Source organism: Cuculus canorus, chromosome 28 (genome assembly GCF_017976375.1).
Source record: "Cuculus canorus isolate bCucCan1 chromosome 28, bCucCan1.pri, whole genome shotgun sequence".
Taxonomy (NCBI): Eukaryota; Metazoa; Chordata; class Aves; order Cuculiformes; family Cuculidae; genus Cuculus; species Cuculus canorus.
The window spans coordinates 3,704,243-3,726,833 of NC_071428.1; the positions used below are offsets into that span (position 1 = coordinate 3,704,243).

At 56.6% G+C, this 22,591-nt stretch overlaps 2 protein-coding genes across 5 annotated transcripts; both read right to left on the bottom strand.

Annotated features, from left to right (window-relative positions):
• Positions 1-2,041: 2,041 nt before the first annotated feature.
• On the bottom strand, positions 2,042-12,146 carry ENSA (endosulfine alpha). 2 transcript variants are annotated; one of them, XM_054050670.1, is made up of 3 exons: positions 12,001-12,146; positions 6,925-7,050; positions 2,042-4,099 (listed from the first exon to the last, which is right to left on the bottom strand). In XM_054050670.1, the coding sequence occupies exons 1-3, from the start codon at positions 12,055-12,057 to the stop codon at positions 3,929-3,931; spliced, it is 354 nt and encodes a 117-aa protein (XP_053906645.1). In that variant the 5' UTR covers positions 12,058-12,146; the 3' UTR covers positions 2,042-3,928. The 2 variants fall into 2 exon arrangements, with proteins under 2 accessions (XP_053906645.1, XP_053906646.1); XM_054050671.1 differs by lacking the exon at positions 12,001-12,146 and adding an exon at positions 7,899-7,919.
• Positions 12,147-13,352: 1,206 nt separating this feature from the next.
• Positions 13,353-22,306, bottom strand: GOLPH3L (golgi phosphoprotein 3 like). Of its 3 annotated transcripts, XM_054051092.1 has the most exons (6): positions 22,203-22,306; positions 21,891-21,975; positions 21,176-21,396; positions 16,103-16,240; positions 15,859-15,973; positions 13,353-14,932 (listed from the first exon to the last, which is right to left on the bottom strand). In XM_054051092.1, the coding sequence occupies exons 3-6, from the start codon at positions 21,350-21,352 to the stop codon at positions 14,505-14,507; spliced, it is 858 nt and encodes a 285-aa protein (XP_053907067.1). In that variant the 5' UTR covers positions 21,353-21,396; positions 21,891-21,975; positions 22,203-22,306; the 3' UTR covers positions 13,353-14,504. The 3 variants fall into 3 exon arrangements, with proteins under 3 accessions (XP_053907067.1, XP_053907068.1, XP_053907066.1); XM_054051093.1 differs by lacking the exon at positions 22,203-22,306 and having other exon boundaries at positions 16,109-16,240; positions 21,891-22,166; XM_054051091.1 differs by lacking the exon at positions 22,203-22,306 and having other exon boundaries at positions 21,891-22,166.
• Positions 22,307-22,591: the final 285 nt, after the last annotated feature.

Genomic DNA, 22,591 nt, shown 5'->3' on the forward strand with positions numbered 1-22,591 from the left:
TGCTGAAGCCCAACAGCCCCGCAAAAGCCACCCAGAACCTCCCAAGAGCAGGGCCATGAGGGCAGGTATTCCTGGCAGCTTGGGATGTGCTGGAAGGAAATGCCAGGATACCTCCTCAACTCCTTCCAATCCAGCGCGGACATAGGAGCTGCCACCACGAGGAAGCCCTTCTCTAATCAGTATTTATGCAGATAGAAACAAGCCTCTGTCACCGTCCAGAACACCACCAAGCACCAGTGGGAAGAGAAGAGGCAGCTGCAAGGAGCACAACCCCATCCTAAGCACTCCAGATCTTCCAACCCCAGGGACGTGCATCCCCTCCGAGATCCTTTGCCCCTTCGTCAGCTCCTTTCCCAGCTGCCACCTCCATAAACCACGTTCAGAGCTCAACTGGGCTGCACTGGGATCCAGCAAGACAAAACCCAGCCCCCTCAAAGTCTTTCCCGTGGCCCCAAGGAATGCGTCCTTGTGGGAAAGCAAATTCCTGGCACCAGGAGCAATAACAGAGGGAATCTCAGCTTGCTCCGGCAGCTTGGGGCAGCGCCCGGTACATATTTCCCTGAGTGCCAAGCTTTAAAGCACAAACAAACACCAGCACATACTTGGCACCAGGCTGGAACAGCGCGTCCCTGTGCAAACACCCGGCCCTGGCCGCGCCGTGGGGTGGGCTGCACTGTGGAAATGCAGCGCAGAGGCTGCCGGCAGCCCCAGGGAGGGTCAGGGGATGGCACTGGCCACGCTGGTGAACTCTAGAAAGGAAAAGTGTGACATCGAGGCTGAAAACCTCAGAGTTCAAGCCTCCAGGATGAGGATGGTGTCACTGTGGGGCAGCCCAGACCCCCAGGAGGGCATTGGAGCCCCTGGCCCACAGCCTGGAGGGGTGACAGGGGTTTGATTTGAAGGCAGGAGGATAAAAGTCACCTCCCCCTTGGCTCCCCAAGTCCCCGATGTGAGCCAAGGTGGCCACCTCCGATTCCTCCCATGGCTGGGGCTCATCCCCACAATGCCCATCACCAAGGAACAGCCTGATGAAGAGCCCCCAGCCCCACTGCCAGGGGTCAACCCCACACAAACCTGACTGACAGCCCCACTGCCGGGGGTCAGCCCCCCACAAACCTGACAGCCCCACTGCTGGGGGTCAGCCCTCCCTACACCCCATTACAGGGAATGAACCCCCCCCACATCCCATGGCTTCAGTGCTGGGGGGCAGCCCCACACAAAGGGTACCACAGTGCTCACATAGCCCTGGGGTGGGAGAGGAATTGCACAGCGAGAGCTGAAATGAGCCCTGGAGGAGGAGGAGGAAGAGGAGAAAAGGGTAGGGACTTGGAGCAATTTTGCCGAGGGGTCTCTCCACACGCCCTCTGCCCCTGGTGCCCACCCCTGGGGTGCAGCACTGGCCAACCTGCCTTCCGTGTTGCAGTAAAACACAAGCCCAGCCTCTGTCCCCATCCCACCCCACAGCTACACTTTGATGGCTTTGCTCGAGCCACAGGAGTCCCTCAGACACCCTGAGTCTCTCAGACACCCCGATACCAGTGCTAAATCCTCCTACTGGCTCACCACAACAGCCCTGAGGGCACCAAGCCTCCCACCACTGCCAGCCTCAGCCTTATGGTAACACTTTACAAGGAGCAGAGGATTGGAATATAAAAAGCCTCAAAGATCCAGGGTGGGTTCCACTGCATCTCTCCCATGGGGCAGACAGCATCATCACCCTCTGCCGCCTGCCCGGCTCCAGGGGCGGAATGGAAATAACTGTTCCACAGCTCCTGCCCTTGTATGGAATCGCTTTTGCTTGTTCTCATCCTGTGTCGTCACACTCATTTCCACCCCCCTCCTGCACAAGCATGCCCGGCATTTCCGGAAAAGTGGGGAAAGACGTGGTTTGAGAGCCGTCCCCTCCCTCTGCCCCCTGGCAAAGAGGCAGGGCCTAAGCTCTATCGCCCCTTTGCATCCTTCACTGTATTTCTTTCCTCTTTTTTTTTTTTTTTTTGGAATAAGAAGCACGGTAAGCTTTGGAAGAGAGGAGAGATGAACATGTAAAAAATTAGATATATTTTTATATATAATGATTCATATCTATTTACAACACGGCTGGGACAGACAGCAGAACATCCGAGGAGGCTGCACAGCCACTGCCACATCACACCAGGTCTGGAGAAGCGACAGAGCCGGAAGCGAGGGGCCTGCAGAGCCTTTACTCCTGCTACGCTCCTTGCCCACTCCCCCAAGGAGAAAATCAACCTCTGTGGCCAGGGCTGGCGATGGAACCGCTGCTCCCAGCACCCTGAGGAGCAGAGCTGGGGCTGGCTTGCTCTACACGACTCAAAGGCAAGCGCAAGCATTCCAGAACAGCCTTGGCAAACAACTCTCCTGGGAAGCAAGACGGCATTCCTCATCCCAGGAAAGCACAATGAGTGGAATAGGTTCTTGGGAAAGCTGGAGTCAACCAGCCAGGAACACGCACGGATGGAAAGCCGTGCCCATGCAGAGCATCCCTCATCACCTCCCTGCCCTGGCTTTTCCTGACCTGATGGGAATCCCTTAAAAAACGAAACAAAAAGAAAAAGAAAAAAACAAAAAAGAAAAGATGATGATGTCATCTGCTCGGCTTCCTTTGCCCCTACGCCTTCCCAGCCAGGCAGGACGAGCGCTGCCCTGGCCTAGGCACACCAAGACCTTCCCTGCACTGGATGGGAGGCTGTTTCATCTCCACTGCCTGAGAAGCGCACAGCGTGTGCGTGCTTTGGGTTTGTTTTATTTTCCAGTATTAGAACAAAGAAAAGGCAAGAAGGAAAAAAAGGGATTTAAAAAAAAAAAGAAAAGCAAGCTTGAGGTGCCTGATGCTGTCAGCACCGGTTTGCCTCTGCACTCCTCTCTTCCTACTCTCCACAATGTCGGTCTCTGGAGTTTTTTTCCCTTCCAGGGTGGTTATTCCCAGTCTTGCCTCTCCCGCTCCAGAGATCAACATCTCACATCCATCTCCTTGGCTGCTGTCGGTCCTCACATTGCAAGAACCAAAGTCGGGGCATCAGGCAGGGGCTGCAGGTGTCCAGACTGGGCTCTGCCTGCCTGGCCACGCGCTGCTGCTGGCCAAGCGTCTCACTGCTGGTGGGATCCAACTCACCCTCTCCTGCCACCCTCCTGGCAGCCAGGAGAGCAGCCACCTCGCAGCCCAAAGCTGATCGGAGAGAGAAACCATCCCCAAACGCTCTGGGGCACCTGCAAGCATCACACTGGGTCCCTCAGTCACAGCTATGCTGGGATGGGGCTGCTGTGGGCCACTACCCGCCACCTCCTTGTTGCAGCTCCAAGCCCTGAAAAGCATTTCGAACGCTGCCCGGCCCCTCTCCTGCAGCCAATGGACAAGTTGTTCCCTCCTGTGAGCTCCGATGCTTTGTAGGAGCAGGGGACAGACCCCAGGCAGCTCAGCCCAGCAGCACGGCCACGTCATCTTTTGCATACCAGCTAATTTCTTAGCTTAGAAGCTCTAACGCACACACCTAACTAAACCTCCAGAGCACACATCACACATTTGGTTCAGCCAGTTCTTCCTCTACGTTTGAAAAGCAACCTGCCACAGCCCTGAGCTCTCCTCGCTGCTGCCAAGAGACTCCTCCAAGCTTGCTTCTCAACAATCCCAGCAGCGCTTCAGTGGCTCTGCAAGCAAGGATGGTTTCAAACAGCATGAAAGTTAAGGTCGCTGCCGACTCGCTAAAAGGAATAGCCCAAGCCAATCTGCCTCTGCATCCCAGGCTACCGACACCTCTTGCCTGCCTTCTCGGTTTTGGAGCATGTTCGCTGTAAATACTCAAATAACTATGTGAATTCTGGTGCTTCCATCTCTATGGTACAGTGAAGTTCAATCCGTTTAGCCGAAAGGAAAAAGAAAACAAGGGAAAAAAAAACATCTGGTGAATGCAGGTTACCCTGCCAGCTTGCTGGTGACAAGCGAGGATTTCCTCTGCGGGAGGTCCTGCGGTGTGGGTATGTGGTCTCCTGTCACCAGGTTCTTGTCTGGCCCCGCGCTCGGCAACTGCTTGTTCTTCATCTTTGCCTTGGCCATGTTGTAGTCACCAGAATCAAAGTATTTTTGCTGGAAGAGAGAGGAGTTTGGGTTACTTTCATTTGCAGGAGTGTAGGGACACAGCAGAGACAGAGAGAATCATGGGATCATTAAGGTTGGATTCGAACTCCAAGATCATCCAGTCCAATCCCACCATGCTGACCAAACCATGTCCCATGTCTACATGGATTTTGAACCCCTCCAGAGATGGGGACTTCCCCGCTGCCCTGGGCAGCCTCTGCCAGGGGTTCATCACTCTCTCAGTAAAGGAAGTTTCCCTCATATCCAATCTCAATCTCGCCTGGTGAAACTTGAGGCCATTTCCTCTCATCCCTTGTTCCTTGGGAGAAAAGACCAGCACCTTCCTGGCTCCCACCTCCTTTCTGGGAGCTGTGGAGAGCAATGAGGTCTCCCCTCATCCTCCTCTTCTCCAGACTAAACAGCCCTAGGGCCCTCAGCTGCTCTCACAACCCCTGTTCTCCAGACCCTTCCCCAGCTCCATTCCTTTCTGCAGATGCACTCCAGCTCCTCAAGGTCTTTCTTTGTGCAAGGAGCCCAAAACTGAACCCAGGATTCGAGGTGTGGCTTCACCAGTGCCAAATATAAGGGTACAATCCCATCCCTCCTCCTGCTGGCCAGCCCATGGCTGACACAAGCCGGGATGTTGGTGGCCTTCGTGGCCAACTGGGCCACTGCTGGCTCACGTTCGACCACTGTCACCCAGCATCCCCAGGGCCTTTTCCACCAGGCAGCTTTCCAGCCGCTCTTCCCAAAGCCTATAGCTACACGGGATTGTTGTGACCCAAGCGCAGGACACAGCACTGAGCCACATTGAACCTCATCTCATTGGCCTTGGCCATCACTCCTGCCTGTCTACATCCCTCTGCAGAACCTTTCTGCCCTCCAGCAGCTCAACAATGCCACCCAGCTTAGTGTCATCTGCAAACTGACCGAGGCTGCACTCAATTCTTTCATCCAGATCATGGATAAAGACGTTTAACAGAACTGGCCCCAAAACAGAGCCCTGGGCACACCGCTCGTGACCGGTCTCCAACTGGATTTATCTCTATTTATCACCGCTCTGTTGACCTGGCCATCCACACAGTATTTTTACCTAGGAGAAAGTTCACCTGTAAGGGCCATGGGCAACTGGTTTCTCAAGCAGAATGCTGTGGGAAACGGTGTCAAAGGCTTTACTGAATTCCATCCCCCACCTCTGGGCGTCTGCTGAGAACTTTGGCTGCTTGGTGTGGCACTCACTGGATAAAGACCAGGTCTGTCCTGCTCTGCCCTTGCACCAAGTTCAGTGTGACAAGGGTTTGGTCCCACTCCGGAGCTGCCCAGTTTGCCGCATGCAGGCACAGCCACGGTAGCAAAGCAAGGGACATTTTCTGACACCGTTTATTCTGGTTTGGTGAACAGAGGCAGGATTTTCTCCCCAGGAAGCACAGCTTGGCCAATGCTAAGGTCTTCACTGGATCATTTAGGCTCCCAACGGCCAGAACAATGCAGGAAAATGACTTCAAAGATAGGGCTGGAGGACACAGCACCACCACCTCAGGGTTCCAAGGGCATGCTGCTATCTTATCACTCACAGACCTGCAGGACTCTGTGCTGCTTCACCTCTCCAGCGGGGTCAGAAAGGCTGAACTCCAAAGCAGAGCTCACGTCTGTACTACAAACAGGGCTTCGCTGGGCACAAGGAGGTCTGAAGAGCCCAGCTCTGCCCCGATGAGCCCAGTCCCTTCCCAGCGCCAGCGCCAAGCCATGAAACCACCCTCCTTTCCATGCCTGCATTAGGAGCCGGGACCTAAAATGGTCCCAGTGATCCCACCAGCAGCGAGCGAGCGTAGGGCTGCTCAGGCAGAGGAGACAGCATCAGGACAAAACCAAACCTGACACAGAGACACGGTGCATCAGAGCTGGAGAAGGTGCGTGGCCACTGGCTGCCAGCAGCTCCAGAGGGATTCCTGGTTTCCGCACCAGTCTCCACAAGGAGGAGACCCAGCGGTGACAACCCAAGCAGCTACAGATGGCTCTCGGAGAGGGATTTAATTATGTTTCCAGGAAGCAGTCAGAGGGTGGGCTTTTTGCACTAGCAATGGTAATGCAGCCAGCTGACTCCCTGGCACTCTCAGTGCCCCCCAGCACCAGCTCAGGACCCAGGCAAAGAGCAGATCGGAGAAAAACTCAGTCCCACAGCACCTCAGTGGCCCACGGAGCAGCAGGCAGGGGTGGATTTATGCACTTGTTTCTCCTCTAGATCACAGGTTCTGGGCCAAAGTGCAAAGAACAGGGTGGGATCCACCACTGTGGGAGATACACCAAAGATATCTCCCATCACTGTGGGAGATACACTGGTGGCAAAGCCACCAGTGAGGCAGTATGGTTTGGGTTCTGAGTCGGCAAAAGCCCTTCTTGCTTCACCACAGCAGCACTCATAGCTTCGGGCTTGTGCCCCACTGAGTGCCACATCACAGAATCAGGGAATGGTTTGAGTTGGAAGGGACCTCAAAGCCCATCCAGTCCCACCCCCTGCCATGGGCAGGGACACCTCCCACTGGCTCAGGGGCTCCAAGCCTCATCCAACCTGGCCTTCAACAAGTCCAGGGATGGAGCAGCCACCACTGCTGTGGGCAACCTGTTCCAGGGCCTCCCCACCCTCACTGCAAAACATTTCTCCCCAAGATCTCATCTCAATCTCCCCTCTTTCACCATAAATCTGCCTGGCCCATGGGCTCAACAGACTTTTTTGCCTGGGAAATTTTGGTGTGGTTTCCTCTGGCCTGGTTGGAGCTTGGCTGCCTGTGCCATAGATGGAGGACACCAACAAGTCCTGGCTGAGAAATAAATACCCCTTTCTGCAGCCTCTTCATGAGGAAGTCGGAGCCTCCGGGCTTCTGGCCTAGGTTGGGGTATTTGGCCTTCAGTTTCACTTCTTCTGCTCTCTCAGGGGTGACCGTTTCCTTCTCTTGCGTGTCCTGAAAAACAGAGAAAGAGGTGGAAAATCCTTCAGTCCTACAGAGAAACACACAGAGAACACAATATTCAGCAGTGCGGCCAAAGCCCAGCGCTTGGTTTGCTGAACAAGGTGTGGTCCCTGGGAAACTCGGAGAACCGGACAAACGCCTTCCCTGCCAGAAACAGCTTTTACCTCCAGTACCAGTGGCAACAGGCAGAGCCCCTCTCCTTACATCCTGCCCACAAGGGAGCCACTGCAGGGGCTCCTGCTGACATGTGGCTTTGCAAACCAGGCTTAAAACGTCACTGTAAATCCCTGCTGGACCAGCGTCTTCCCCTTACCAGCGACAGGTCAGAGTGGCATCAACAACCATCAGTCTCATGCTACCCAGCACAAAGGGATGCAGGGATCAGAGGGTCAGCATTGCAGTACAGCCGAGATGGAAGAAACCCTTCTGCTCCAAAACCAGTTTATCAGGAATCGCAGAATATTTGGTTGGAAAAGAGCTTTGAGATTGAGTCCAATTGTCCCTGTCCACCACTGAACCATCTCTGAGAATCTCATCCACCTGGCTTCTAAACCCCCCCCAGGGATGGGGACTCCACCATTGCCCAACGCAGCCCCTGCCAGTGCCCGACAATCCTTTCAGTAAAGAAATTGTTCCCAATATCCAATCTAAATGTCCCCTGGCGAAAATTGAAGCCATTTCCTCACATCCCATCACTTGTTCCTTGGGAGCAGAGCCCAGCACGCACCTCACTCCAACCTCCCTTCCCTGAGGTCTCTCCTCAGCCTCCTCTTCTCCAGACTAAGCAGCTCCAGGGCCCTCAGCCACTCCGCAAGCCCTGGGCTCCAGCCCATTCCCACCTCCATTCCCTTCTCAAGACATGCTCTAGCTCCTCAGTGCTGAAGCCCTGAACTGCTCTCGGCTCTCGGACACTCCAACGCAACAAGCACAGCAGAACATTGCCACCACGAGACTCTGCCTCATCCATGAAGCAGCAAGTTGGCAGGGTGAAGGCTCCCCAAGGATGAGGCACTGCAGCGCAGCCTGGTGGCATTAAAGGGACACGCTTTGCCTTCGACTGCTGGGAGGGGACTCTGCCCCTCTGCTCTGCTCTGCTCTGGTGAGACCTCACTCGGAGCCCTGTGTCCAGCTCTGGAATCCTGAGCACAGGAAGGACATGGAGCTGTTGGAGCGAGCCCAGAGGAGGCCACGGGGGTGATGTGAAGGCTGGAGAATCTCCTGTACGAGGACAGGCTGGGAGAGTTGGGGTTGTTGAGCGTGGAGAAGACCTTAGAGCAGCTTCCAGTGCTGAAAGGGGCCCCAGGAAAGCTGGGGAGGGACTCTGGATCAGGGAGGGCAGGGAGAGGATGAGGGGGACTGGTTTTAAGCCAAAAGAGGGGAGATTGAGATGAGATCTTGGGGAGAAATGTTTTGCAGTGAGGGTGGGGAGGCCCTGGAACAGGTTGCCCAGAGCAGTGGTGGCTGCCCCATCCCTGGAGGCATTCCAGGCCAGGTTGGATGGGGCTTGGAGTCCTTCATCCAATGGGAGATATCCCTGCCATGGCAGGGGGTGGAACCAGATGGGCTTTGAGATCCCTTCCAACCCCAAACCACTCCATTATTCTATTCTATTCTATTCTATTCTATTCTATTCTATTCTATTCTATTCTATTCTATTCTATTCTATTCTATTCTATTCTATCCTATTCTATTCTATCCTATCCTATCCTATCCTATCCTATCCTATCCTATCCTATCCTATCCTATCCTATCCTATCCTATCCCATCCCTCCCCTTCCCTGGTTGCCAACAGCAGAGCTGGAGCCCACAAGCCCTGGGTGTTTCCACCATCCCTGAGCTGGGGAGTAGCTCTTTGCAGCGTGGCCACCACCCCGGGGCCCAGCTCCCTGCAAAGCCCACCATGAAATGGTTCCTCAGCTGCATTCTCAAAAGGACAAAGCAAACCTTTGGGCAGCCTGATCTAGTGGGATTTCCCTGCCCATCACAGAGGGGTTGGAATTAGATGATCTTTAAGGCCCCTTCCTACCCAAACTATTCTACGTTTCTATGAAACCCAACTTACTGTCAGCTCCTGACAGTCACAACAGGGAGAATTGGAGAGCAGACTCGCCACATCCCATTCAGATCCCCAACCGTGCAGGCTCCTCCTCACGCCTCCATTTGTGGGGGTCCCCAGGGGAGTGAAGGTGGGGGAAGGTGCCAAGAGTCTCGTCACGATCTTCAGCTGCTGCAGGGCTTTGCCCACACATGACCAAAGGAGCCTGATTCTTCTTAACCATCTCAATGACAGTTCCAGAAATAAGAGCTATGGCCAGCACACACCACTTGGCCCGGTCACAGTGCCAGGCGCCCCACAAGCCCCAACATCCGATGGAACGCAGAGGAGCTTGGTAGCAGAAGTCAAAGCTCTGTCCCCCATGGCCCTTCCACCATTTCATCTCGCTCTCTTGGTCTCTGAGGCTCCTTCCTCCCTGCCCGGCTGCGAACACCAAAGTCCCATCCTAACCTGCACTGGGCAAGCCACAGCACCCTGCTGCTCGCCCACAGCCAGTACGTCCTGGCACCCTCACTAGGGCCCCCCATAGCAGCACCCACTGCCCCAAAGTGGGTCCAGCCCAGCCCGGCCATTTGACACCAATCAGGTCACCCCAATGCCCCCAGGCAGCTCTGCTCCACGAGGACAGCCAAGAGGCCACAGCCTGTGCTCCTCCACTTGGCACCGATGAGGGGGGAACTGAGAGGCTCCAGCACAGGCCTGAACTGACAGGGCCTCCCTCCGCCGCTGCTGGGGCAGATGGGGCCCCCCAACCCTGCAGTGGGGAGAAGTGCCCCCCCAGCAACCAGCCATCCCAGGGCCTCCCACCCCAGTGCCCCCAGATCTCACCTAGTCCCAGGACCCCCCACTCCAACACCCCCATCCCAAGAACCGCCCCCCCCCCCCCAGAAACCCAACACCCCCATCTCCTCTCATCCCAGGACACTCCAACTCCCAAGTACCCCCTCCGGCTCCCTCCAGACATGCAGCTCCCTCTCCCCAAGGACCCCCAGCTCGCCCCCATCCCAGGATTCACACACACACACTTGCAGGATCCCACATCCTAGGATCCCCAATCCCAGGGTCCCTAGTTCCCCCTGATCCAGGACTCCCTCTCCAGAACCTCCAGCTCCCCCCCAGCCCAATACCCTCAAGACTCGCCCCCCACCAGGTCTCCCCCCAGCTCTCTTCCACTCTAAGAACCCCCCAATACTTTCAGTCATGCCCCCCAGATCTCCTCCACTCTAAAGCACCCCCAATACCCTCTGGCCCCCTCAATGCCTCCTAGCTCTCTCCCACCCTAGGACACCCTAATACATCCAGGCTCCCTGCCAACACCCCCCCCCCAGGACCTCCACTTCTCCCCCACCTTAGGATCCCCCTCATACCTTCAGTTCCCCCCCAGCAGGACCCACAGCTCTCTCCCATCCTAAGACACCCCCTTCAATACCTTCAGTATCCCCCCCTGGATCTCCAGCTCTCCTCCACCCTAGGACTCCCCCCCAATACCTTCAGCCCCCCTTAATAAGCCCCACGACCCCAAGCTCTACCCCATCCTAAGACCCACCTCCCCCAACACCTTCACTAGAACCCCCCAGGACCCCCAGTTCTCCCCCACTCTAGAAGCCCCCCCCAATACCTTCAGCCCCCCCCCAATACCACCTTCCCAGCTCTCCCCTATCCTAAGACACCCTTCACTCCAATACCTTTGGTTGCTCTCCCCTAGGACCACCAGCTCCCTCTCCCTCTAGGAGTCCTACCAACAACTTCAGTCCTGTCACCTCCCGAAACCCCGCCAATACCTTCAGTCTCCCTCCGCCAATGCTCCTCCCAGGACCCCCAGCTCCCCCACACACACCTTCAGCCCACCCCCCCAACCCTGTCCAGGACCTCCAGCTCTCCCCCACCCCAGGACCCCCCCATACCTTCAGCCCTTCTCTCCCCCAACACCTCCATGTCTCCCCCATCCTAAGACAACTCCCCCCAATACCTTCAGTCGTGTCACCTCCAGGACCCCCAACTCTCCCCAACCTTAGGAAACCCCCCCCCATATCTTCAGACCCCACCTCAACTCCCCCCCAGGACCTCCACCTCTCTCCTACCCTAGGACCCTCATCACATATTCAGCCCTTCTCCAAGCCCCCCACCTCTCCCCCACTCTAGGATCCCCCTCTAATACCTTCAGCTCCCCTCAATACCCCCCCCAAAACCCCAGCTCTCCCCTTTCATAAGACACTCCCCCCCAACACTTTCAGTCATTGTCCCCCCAGGACCCCCAGCTCTCCCCCGCTCTAAGACCCCCACAATACCTTCAGACCCCCTCAACACCCCCAGCTCTCACCCACCCTAGAATCCCGCCCCCAATACCTTCAGCCCCCCCCCAAAAACCTCCAAGACCGTCAGCTCTCCACAATTCTAAGCCCCCCCCCCCCCACCTTCAGTCGTCACCTCCACAGGACCCTCAGCTCTCCTCCACTGTAGGAGCCTCCCAATACCTTCAGTCCGCCCCAATACCCCCCCAGGACCCCCAGCTCCCTCCACTCTAGGGCCCCCCATCTTTCCCCCACCCTAAGAACACCTCCATACCTTCACCCCCTCCAATCTCCCCTCAATCTAAGACACCCCCCAATACATCCAGTGGCCCCCGTCCCTCAGCTCCCTCCCATTCTAGGAGCCCCCTCACCACCTTCGCCCCCCCCCCCCATCCCCCAATTCGCCCCCTAAAGCCCCCCTCTATTCCCGCCCTCCCCTCCAACCGGAAGTCCCGCCCCCGAGGGCCCCGCAGCCAATGAGGGCCCCCGCCCTCCTCTCCGCACGGCGTACGAAGCCAATAGGCGCGCAGCGCTCCAAGAGTGACGCGCGGCCGGCCCAATAGGAGCCGCTTGGGCCGCCCCGGCGCTCCCCACCTGTTTCTCATGTCCGGTTCCCTCCGCGCGGGCGCCGGTATCGAGCGAAGCCGCCATGGCGGGGGTGGGGGGGTAAGGGGGGGAGGAGGTGGAGTCTCCGTGCTCCCTCCGGCCCCGCGATCCGCTCCAAAATGGCCGCCACAGCCCCCTCGGCTGCCGGACGGGCAGGCGCGATGACCAATGGGAGCGCGGAGGCGGCCGCCGTGACGTCATCAGCGACCAATCAGAGCCCGCGGAGGAGGCAGAAGGGGGCTGAGCCGCGCTGGCTGAGGGAAGCGCTGGCCAATGGGAAGCGAGGAGGGAGGAGAGGGCGGGACTAAGCAGCACCTTGTGCCCACTCCCCCGGTGACCACGCCCCTTCAGTGGGAAAGCCCCGCCCCACCTCCCTGGCCCCGCCCCCCTCATAGACTAGCGGGTTGGGTTGGGTTGGGTTGGAAGGGATCTCAAAGCCCATCCAGTCTCACCTCTGGTTCATCTCCCACTGGCTCAGGGGCTCCAAGCCCCATCCAACCTGGCCTGGAACCCCTCCAGGGATGGGGCAGCCACCACTGCTCTGGGCAACCTGGGCCAGGGCCTCCCTACCCTCACAGCAAAACATTTCCTTCCAATATCTCATCTCAATCTCACCTCTTGCAGCTCAAAACTGTTCCTCCTCATCCCATCCCTGCCCTCCCTGATCCAGAGCCCCTCTCCAGCTTTCCTGGACCCCCTTTCAGCACTGGAAGCTGCTCTAAGGTCTCCATGGAGCCTTCTCTTCTCCAGACTGGACAATCCCAACTCTTTCATCCCAAGAAGCGCAAGCTCCAAAATCATTGCGACTTCTGGCAAAGCTACAGAAGGGGTAAAGATACAGAAAACATGACCCAAGTGGACCCGGCAATGGAATCGGGCTTTTCAGTCCAGGGAAGAGATGATGGGGAGAAAGTAGGATAAGGGGGATCAGACACATAAAAGATCCTGAGATCCAGTCTAAACCTCTTCTCTTTCAGTTTAAAACCATCTCTCCTCATCCTATCACTACAGACTCCACTAATAAAGTTCTTTCCCCATCTTCTCAGCCATCAGGGGTGATTGGGGGGGGGGAATTCATATATATGTAGATATTCTATTATTTTCTTATTAATAATATTTTCTTCATCATTATCATCATCACTATTACTATTTCCTTAAAGCTGTTTTACTTTCCAATCCCTGAGTCTTCTCTTTTCCCTTTCCTTGGGGTGAGGAGGGATGGGAATAAAGACACGAACACTGGTGTTTGGCAGCCAAATTGTGACCAAACAGGGCTGAACGGTGCTGCCGGCATTGCCCTGAGCTCTGCATTAAATGAAAACAGGAGATTAAAGACGGGGTGGAAATAAAAATCTATGATTAATTTGGCCTTTTAGCAGTGAGAGAGAGGGAGTGCAGGGGCAGGCAGGGCCCCCCATCTTCACAGAGTGGCTCCGCATGTGCTGAGGGCTTTGGGCTGTCCCGGACACCAGACACCCCCAAACCAGCCCCTGCCTGTATCCCACCTCTGGGTGCTCCCAGGCACCCCCAAACCAGCCTCCTGCCCAGTCCCCACCACCACGTGCTCCCAGACACCCCCAAACCAGACCTCTGCCTGCTCCAAACCTGGGCGCTCCCAGCCACTAGACACCCCCAAAACAGCCCCTGCCCAGTCCCTACTACCAGGTGCTCCCAGGCACCCCGAAATCAGCCTCCTGCCCAGTCCGCACCACCAGGTGCTCCCAGACACCCCAAAACCAGCCTCTTGCCCAGTCCGCACCACCAGGTGCTCCCAGACACCCCTAAAACCAGCCTCCTGCCCAGTCCCTACTACCAGGCACTCCCAGACACCCCGAAACCAGCCTCTTGCCCAGTCCCCACTACCAGGTGCTCCCAGACACCCCAAAACCAGCCTCCTGCCCAGTCCCCACCACCAGGTGCTCCCAGACACCCCAAAACCAGCCTCCTGCCCAGTCCCCACCACCAGGTGCTCCCAGACACCCCTAAAACCAGCCTCCTGCCCAGTCCCCACCACCAGGTGCTCCCAGCTACCAGACACCCCAAAACCAGCCCCCTGCCTGCTCCCCACCACCAGCCATGGTTGGGGTCTCTTCAGTTACTGGGCACCCGCAAACCAGCCCTCTGCCCGCTGCAATCCTGGGTGCTCCCAGCCACTGGACACCTCCAAGCCAGCCCCTAGCCCGCTCCCCACCACTGGCAGTTGCTCCACAGGGGAATCCGCACTGCCTCGTGAACGGAGCCGGGGGCAGCCGGACAGACAAGCAAGGAGTGCTGGGAGGGGAGCCAAGAGCCGCTGGCATCCCTCCGCAGAGACACCCACCTTTGGAGGAGTGGAAAACCTGCCCTCGTGGTGGGCTCGGATCCCCCAATGCCACCTGGGGCAGAGCGAAACCCTCCGAGTCCTTTGAGCTGAGCCCACGCGCTGCTGCAGGGACTCCCCACCCAAATATCGCAGGTCCCCCACCTGGTTTGTTGGGGGGTTCAGGGGCTTTTTAGGACTTATTGAAGGCTGCCAGGACAGCCCAGATCATCTCTGCACCCCTGGCTTTGGTGGCTTCCACTTCAGGGTCCATATCGAGGAGGTCCTTGGTCCTGTTCATGGCCACATCGTACTTGTCGTCTGCCAGGCTGGCAAAAACATTCTCCAGCACGTCCGAGGAGTGCGCCAGCACCAGGAGAGCCAGCGTCCTGCGGTCCATACGGTGGGGGTCATTCACCCACCGCTCCAGCATGCTCTCCTGGAGCTTCTTCACCAAGCGCTGCTTCTCAGTGGTGTTGCTGATGGGGTGGGTGGTCATGTCGAAGAGCAGGAAGTTCTGCTTCTCCGTGGTGAGGATGCCCTTCTCCACCAGCGCCTTGGCGATGCGCTCCCGCACGTTCCTCAGCTGGTACTGCAGCTTGAAGGGGTTCCAGGTTTCTCCTGAAGGAGACGAGTCCCCTCTCAATGCTGGGGCAGTGACGGCTTTGCCACCCAAGCCCAACACCCAGGCTGCTCCCAGCCCAGGACCATCTAGGCTGGCATGGACACCACTCCCTGCTGCAGTAACTCTCTTCCTCCCCTTATCCTGTTTCTGACACGCTTCTCCCACCAGTCATGGATCATTAAGGTTGGAAAAGACCTCTTAGCTCATCCGGTCCAGCTGCCAGCCCAACCCCACCATGTTGTCCAAATCATGTCCTGAAGCACTACATCTGTATGTGGTTTGAACCTCTCTAGGGCTTCACCACTCTGTCAGGAAAGGAACTTCTCCCAATATCCAATCTAACCCTCCCCTTGCACAACTTGAGGCCGTTCTTCTCATTCTACCACTTCTTACTTGGGAGAAGAGACCAGCACCCATCTCGTGGCAACCTCCTCTTAGGGAGCTGTGGAGAGCAACGAGGTCTCCCTCCCCTCAGCCTTCTCTTCTCCAGAAGAAACAGCCCCAGGGCCCTCAGCCACTCCTCATAACCCCTGTTCTCCAGACCCTTTCCCAGCCTCATTGGCCTCCTCTGGACGCACTCCAGCAGCTCCATACGCGCTCCAGCACCAGTCCAATCTGGTAAAGCTCCCACTGGGCACAGCAGCCTGGGGCAGATCCCTTTGGGAAGCTTCATCTACCCAAGACCTTGGACCCCTGAGTTGGTGAAGACTCAACATGAAAAAAAAGAGGCAATGGGGCACGAGGTCCAAGTCTTCCCCCAAGCTCCCAACAAAAAAGACTTCGATAAACGTTCTTCCCCAGTTCTGCTGTCAGCATTTGGCCCGTCACCCCTCAGCTGGGGTAGCTGAGGTGTGGAGAGGGGACAGGAGGCAAGGACAGGCCTCGAGGGAGCTCGGGAGACAGCATCTCTGACCAGCCCTACCGGTGAGCAGCTCGATCCAGGTCTGCACCGTTTCAGAAGACTCCGTAGCCTTGATGTGTCGAAGGGTCTCATCCAGCAAGACGTCACCAGTTGGCACGTCCGACGTCAAGACCACCTGGAAGGACCGAGCAGGAACACAGCATAAGGCTGGAGGCAGACCAAAGGAATGGCCCCAACGCTGACGCTGCTTCGGCTGGGCTGGATGGAGCCCCGAAGCCCATGAGACCTCCAGGTCCTGTAGCACCTTCACCTTCCTCTCCAGCAGCCTCTTCTTCCTGATGGAGAGCGGCTCCAGGCGGATGCGGCCACGCAGAGCCAGCTCAATGAGGATGCCACCCCGCAGGCCTGAGGAGATGCAGTCATTCCAGAAGGAGGTGTAGCCCTAGGAGAGAGAGGATGGGTGGGAAGGGGAGAGACGGGAAGGGGAGAAGAGAGGTGGAAGGCGAGAAACATGAGATTGGGAAGGGGAGAGGAGAGATGGGAAGGGGGGAAAGAGAGATGAGAAGGGGAGGAAGATGGAAAGGGGAAATGAGAGATGAGATGGGGAAAGACAGAATGGGGAGAAGAGAGATGGAAGGGGAAAAGGGAGGTAGAAGGGGAGAAGAGAGATGGAAGGGGAGAAGGAAAGTGAAGGGGAGAGGAGAGATGGGAAAGGGAGAGGAGAGACGGAAAGGGGAGGGGAGAGGTGGGAAAGGGCGAGGAGACATTGGGAAGGGGAGAAGAGAGATGGGAAGGGCAGAAAGATGGAGAGGGCAAAAGGGAGACAGGAAGGGGAGAAGAGAGACAGGAAGGGGAGAAGAGAGACAGGAAGGGGAGAAGAGAGACAGGAAGGGGAGAAGAGGGATGGAAAAGGGAGCTCAGCTGAGCCTCCCAACCTCCCAGCCTGCCTGCACCCCATCCAGGCGACCTTTCCAACTCTTGTTGACAGCTTTCTCTTCTAGGCCAGAAGGAGAAAACTGCTGCCAACTCCAGCAGCCCCAACCAACCCCCCTCCTTGCCCAAAAACCTTCCTGTAAACACCAAGCAATTCAGGCCGTGCCCTTCCTGCTGCACCCACAACTACCCAGCAGCCTGGACAAGCAGCTGTGGGTCATCAAAAAATCACAGAATCATGGGATGGTTGGGTTGGAAAGGACTTCAAAGCCCATCCAGTCCTACCCCCTGCCATGGGCAGGGACACTTCCCACTGGCTCAGGGGCTCCAAGCCCCATCCAACCTGGCCTTGAACACCTCCAGGCATGGGGCAGCCAGCACTGCTCTGGGCAACCTGGGCCAGGGCCTCCCCACCCTCATAAGAAAACATTTCTCCTTAAGATCTCTTCTCATTCTCTCCTATTTCAGCTCAAAAACATTCCCCTCGTCCTCTTCCTGCCCTCCCTGATCCAGAGCCCCTCCCCAGCTTTCCTGGAGCCCCTTTCAGCACTGAAAGCTGCTCTAAGGTCTCCCCAGAGCCTTCTCTTTTCCGGCCTGAACCACAACATCTTCATCCCTCAATTAGAACAAAGACCCAGGACCACGGCATGGATGCGGGGCGACATTCCAAGGCTTCTGGAGCAAGCAGAGAGCAGGCAGGGACTCAGCAAGAGGCTGGGAATGGGGAGATCAAAATGGGCTGAGGGGCAAGATGAGCCAAGTGGGACACAGTCACAATGTTCTTATTCGCAGGGGAACGCAGCACAAATGCTCCGGTGTGTTCCCAACTCCCTTTTCCTTGTTCTTCTCCTCCGGAGGGAGAGAAAAGGCAGAAGATTGCGGACAAAGCAAGCCAAGAAGCCCCTTTTCCTAAGGTAAAAAGGCTGAAGACTCGCAGCCCTCTGGCGTGGAAGCTTTTACCAACCATGTGGGTAAATCCCCATCCCCACCCTGTCTGTTTATCCAGCACAGCTGGACACCGGGCTGCTCGGAGTGCAGAGAGCAGGGAACTATAAAAGAACCGAAACCCTTTGTTTGCTTTCTTCATTTCCTTGTGAGGAAAGACAAAGCCACCTTTCATCCCTGCCCTGCTGATTTCCTTCCCCGGAAGGAGACGCATTGTTTTTTCCACGTGCCCTTCAGGAACGAGTCCTTCAGAGAAGGGTGTGGAGGTGACGGCGAGTGGCACTTTGCTGGGCTGGGAGGCACATTACCTCTCGAAAACATGAAAGGGTCTGAAATCCAACAAGTCAGGAGCTCCTGGGTTACTTTCAGCCTCTGGAACACAAGTGGTTAGAAAAACACTGGGCTGGTGTGTGGTTGGATTCTTCTGGAGGGGCAGATTTGCACTTGGAATAATCACAGAACGGGTTGAGTTGGAAGGGACCTCAAAGCCCATCCAGTTCCACCCCCTGCCATGGGCAGGGACACCTCCCACTGGATCAGGGGCTCCAAGCCCCATCCAACCTGGCCTGGAATGCCTCCAGGGATGGGGCAGCCACCACTGCTCTGGGCAACCTGTTCCAGGGCCTCCCCACCCTCACAGCAAAACATTTCTCCCCAAGATCTCATCTTAATCTCCCCTCTTGCAGCTCAAAACCGTTCCTGCTCATCCTCTCCCTGATCCAGAGCCCCTCCTCCACTTTCCTGGAGCCCCTTTCAGCACTGGAAGCTGCTCTAAGGTCTCCATGGAGCCTTCTCTCCTCCAGGCTGAACAACCCCAACTCTCCCAGCCTGTCCTCCTACAGGAGGTGCTCCAGCCCTTGGATCATCTCCAATGGCCACGGACAACAAAACAACACGGCAAGCTCACTGGGTTTGGCTGAAATCCGTTTTTTTTCGCAATGATCAAACCAGAAGTGAACAACAGAGCTGGGAAAACCTAAGGCCTGTGAGCCCAGCTCATGGCCACGGCCTTGGGTCCGAATTCCAAGGTGAAGGAATGCGGAAGGACAGGATGGGAACAAAGAGAAAGTGTGACAAGTGGTTTTTCATACCAGCTGTACTCTTTGAACTTCCTGGTGGCTGAAGGAACATTCTCAGGAATACATTAACCAAGCCAAGGACACTACGCGCAGCTCAGGAAGGAGCAGCCCGTGCCACCATGCTCCTAGGCTGCTCTCAAATATTTGATCCAAAATCATTTGTGCAATGTTCTTTTTCCAGCCCTGCCCTCCTGTCACTTCCCAGCCGGCTGAGCAAGTCCAAGATCTTGTCTGGGTTCACTGAACAGGACAGCTACGCCTCCGTCACTCACACAACCCACCGCTCTCCTCAGCCAGAGCCACGAGTGTGGTCCACGTCAGCAGGCATGGCCAGAGCTGGTCTGCGGCAAACACGGCACCAGCTCAGACCAATCCAGCAGAAGCAGGGCCCCATGGAATAAAATGTTCAGGCAACGCACAGGGGCTTAATTTCAACTCGGAGAAGCACACGAAAAGAAGGTGGCCCATCTTCTCTACCCTGGAGAAAAGAAGGCTCTAGGGAGACCTTAGAGCAGCTTCCAGTGCTGAAAGGGGCTCCAGGAAAGCTGGGGAGGGGCTCTGGATCAAGGAGGGCAGGGAGAGGACAAGGGTAACGGTTTTGAGCTGAAAGAGTGAGATTAAGATGAGATCTTAGGGAGAAATGTTTTGCTGCGATTGTGGGGAGGCCCTGGCCCAGGTTGCCCAGAGCAGTGGTGGCTGTCCCATGCCTGGAGGTGTTCAAGGCCAGGTTGGATGGGGCTTGGAGCCCCTGAGCCAGTGGGAGGCGTCCCTGCCCATGGCAGGAGGTGGGACTGGATGGGCTTTGAGGTCCCTTCCAACCCAACCCATTCCATGGTTCCATGATCTATCACAGCTCTGACAACCACAGCATTTCCTTTCCTTGAAGTGTGAGACAGGCTCACTGGAAGAGCGCTCCTGGAGCTGGAAAACCTGTGTTTGAGGCTCTCCTCTGCCATTATAACCCCAAGAACCACCTTGAGCGACTGCTCAGCTTCTCCTGCTCTCGATTTCCCCATCTGCTGACAGGAACAGCAGCACCAGATTCCCCCAGAGCGATCAAGATGATGCAGGCACTGAAGAAGACAAAGCAAAGAGCTGAGCAACTCTGAGAACTCAATGCAAGGCATCTTCTCCTTTTCCTATGTCTTCTTCTAGGCTGAACTGAGAAATTCCTACCACTTAGTAAAGCCTAAGCCAATTCAGTTTGACCAGGGTCCATTTCCAGTGGAGAACAAACCCCAGAAAATGACCAGCTGTGGAGTTCATCCATCATTGTCAAGGAAAGCGGCACACACAGGCGACACAAGCACCTGGATTCATAGAATAGTTTGGGTTGGAAGGGACCTTAAAGATCATCCAGTCCCACCCCCTGCCATGGGCAGGGACACCTCCCAGTGGATCAGGGGCTCCAAGCCCCATCCAGCCTGGCCTTGAATACCTCCAGGGATGGGACAGCCACAACTTTCCTGGGCAACATGTTCCAGCACTCTCCACTCTCATGGTGAAGAAATTCTTCCTTATGTCCAGTCTAAATCTGCCCCTCTCCAGTTTATCCCCATTCCCCTTTGTCCTATCACCACAAGCCGTTATGAACAGCCCCTCCCCAGCTGTAGCCCCTTTCATGGGGCCTATACAAGATTCCCACCCAGCCCTGCTCTCCCCCATCCTGGAGCCACATGACACCGTTCCTGTCCGTCTGAGGGAATCACCAGCCTGAAACCAGAGATATGACTCTGACCTCCTTGGCCATCACTACTTTCAGCCTCGGGTCCAGCCACCTTCTCCCACCTTTCCCTCCTCTCCCAAAACCTCCCCCACCGTTTTCAGATCCATTTTTTAATACAGTGGGAACAGCGCTTAGTGTCCTTGTGTTCCAGCTGGTGGATTTGGATAAGGAAGTGCCCTGGGACTAGGGAAGAGAACAGTCCAATGCACAAGGTGAGGTTCCTTTCACCTCACAACTTTGACTTCAGTGAAGAGCAAATCCAGTTTTGCTCTGCAAATGGCAGTCGCACAACACCGCGAGGCACCTCTCCACCCCAGCCTCTTCCTCCAGTCCCATGGCAGAGCTGCCAGGACGGCGCTCGCACACTCAAACAGCTCGGTGTGACCTGCAGATGGTGGTGGCTGCTGCTGAGCTGGCTTTGTCTAAAAAGACTTGAAGGAACTTGTACAATCGCCCAGGGAAGTTGTGGCTGCCCCATCCCTGGAGGTGTTCAAGGCCACATCGGATGGGCCTTGGGCAGCCTAATCCAGTGTGAGGTGTCCCTGCCCATGGCAGGGGATTGGAACTGGATGATCTTTAAGGTCCTTTCCAACACAAACTATGCTATGATTCTCATTCCTTCTGCTGCTCACCGAGAACCTCACCTCCAGGTGCACCACGGCCTCACGTGCAGTGTTGGAGATGCCTGTCTTACCTCCTTGTCCTTCAGCCCCAGAAGCAGCACCTCCTCCATGAGTGTGAGGCGGACATCTTTGGAGTCATCAGGATCATCGTCATTCAGGCGTCTGTCTGCATCTTCCTCACTGCTTGGCTTCTTGTTCAAGCTCCTTCCCGCCTCAGCACGCCGTCCTCGGTGCGTTAGCGTTGTCATTGCCCTCTCTGGCTGGGCAGCAGAGGAACGAGGTCACCTTGTTTCTAAACACAATAGACAACAAAATCACTAAGGCTAAAGACCCAAAACCCAGTGACGCACAGACGAGCACATCCCACCCAAGGACAGGCTGGGAGAGTTGGGGTTGTTCAGCCTGGAGAGGAGAAGCCTCCAGGGAGACCTTAAAGCAGCTTCCAGTGCTGAAAGGGGCTCCAGGAAAGCTGAGGAGAGACTCTGGATCAGGAAGGGCAGGAAGAGGACGAGGGGAATGTTTTTGAGCTGAAATAGGAGAGAATGAGAAGAGATCTTAAGGAGAAATGTTCTCCTGTGAGGGTGGGGAGGCCCTGGAACAGGTTGCCCAGAGCAGTGGTGGCTGCCCCATCCCTGGAGGGGTTCAGGGCCAAGTTGGATGAGGCTTGGAGCCCCTGATCCAGTGGGAGGTGTCCCTGCCCATGGCAGGGGGTAGGCCTTGATAAGCTTTGAGGTCCCTTCCAACCCAACCATCCCATGATTCTGTGATAAGGAACGTTCAACTCACCCTTTCTGAGACGGGTGTGCAAGAGCCACTGGAGTGGTGGTACAGGCGCAGTGGTCCCAAACCAACGATGAGCTTGAGAAGGCAACTGCTCATTTATGGAGCAGAGGGGAGATGTGGGTCATGGTCAAGGACAGGGATGGAGAACAAGGATGGAAATAGGGATGGGGTATGGGGAAGGAGACAGAGATGGGGACGAGGACAAGAACGGGCAAGGGGTTGGGGATGGGGGACAGGAACGGAGACAGGGACGGCAATGGGGTACAGGGATAGGACGCCCCCCCCCCCCCCCGCCCCGCTCCGGGGCAGACGGACCGATCGCGGCGGGTTCCGCGGCTCCGGTCCCGGCTCGGTACGCGGCTCGGCCGCCCGGGGCGGGGCAACCCCCGCTCCTCCCCTTCTTCCTCCTCTTCCTCCACCTCCTCCCTCTCGGCTAGGGGGCGGGACGGAACCCCCACTGCCCCATAACCTCCAAACCTGCAGCCCCACACCAGGACCCCCCCCCGGCTCCCTGCATCCCAGTTCTCAGTGGGACCCCCCCCACCGCCCCAAACTGGGACCTTTGCACCCTACACTGACACAGCCCCACGCAGACCCCCCCCCCCACTGCCCAACTGGGAGCCCCTACTTTCTGCAGCACCTGTTGCCCCACATCATCACAGCCCCACACTGGGACGCCCATTGCCCTTATCCCTACCGCCCCA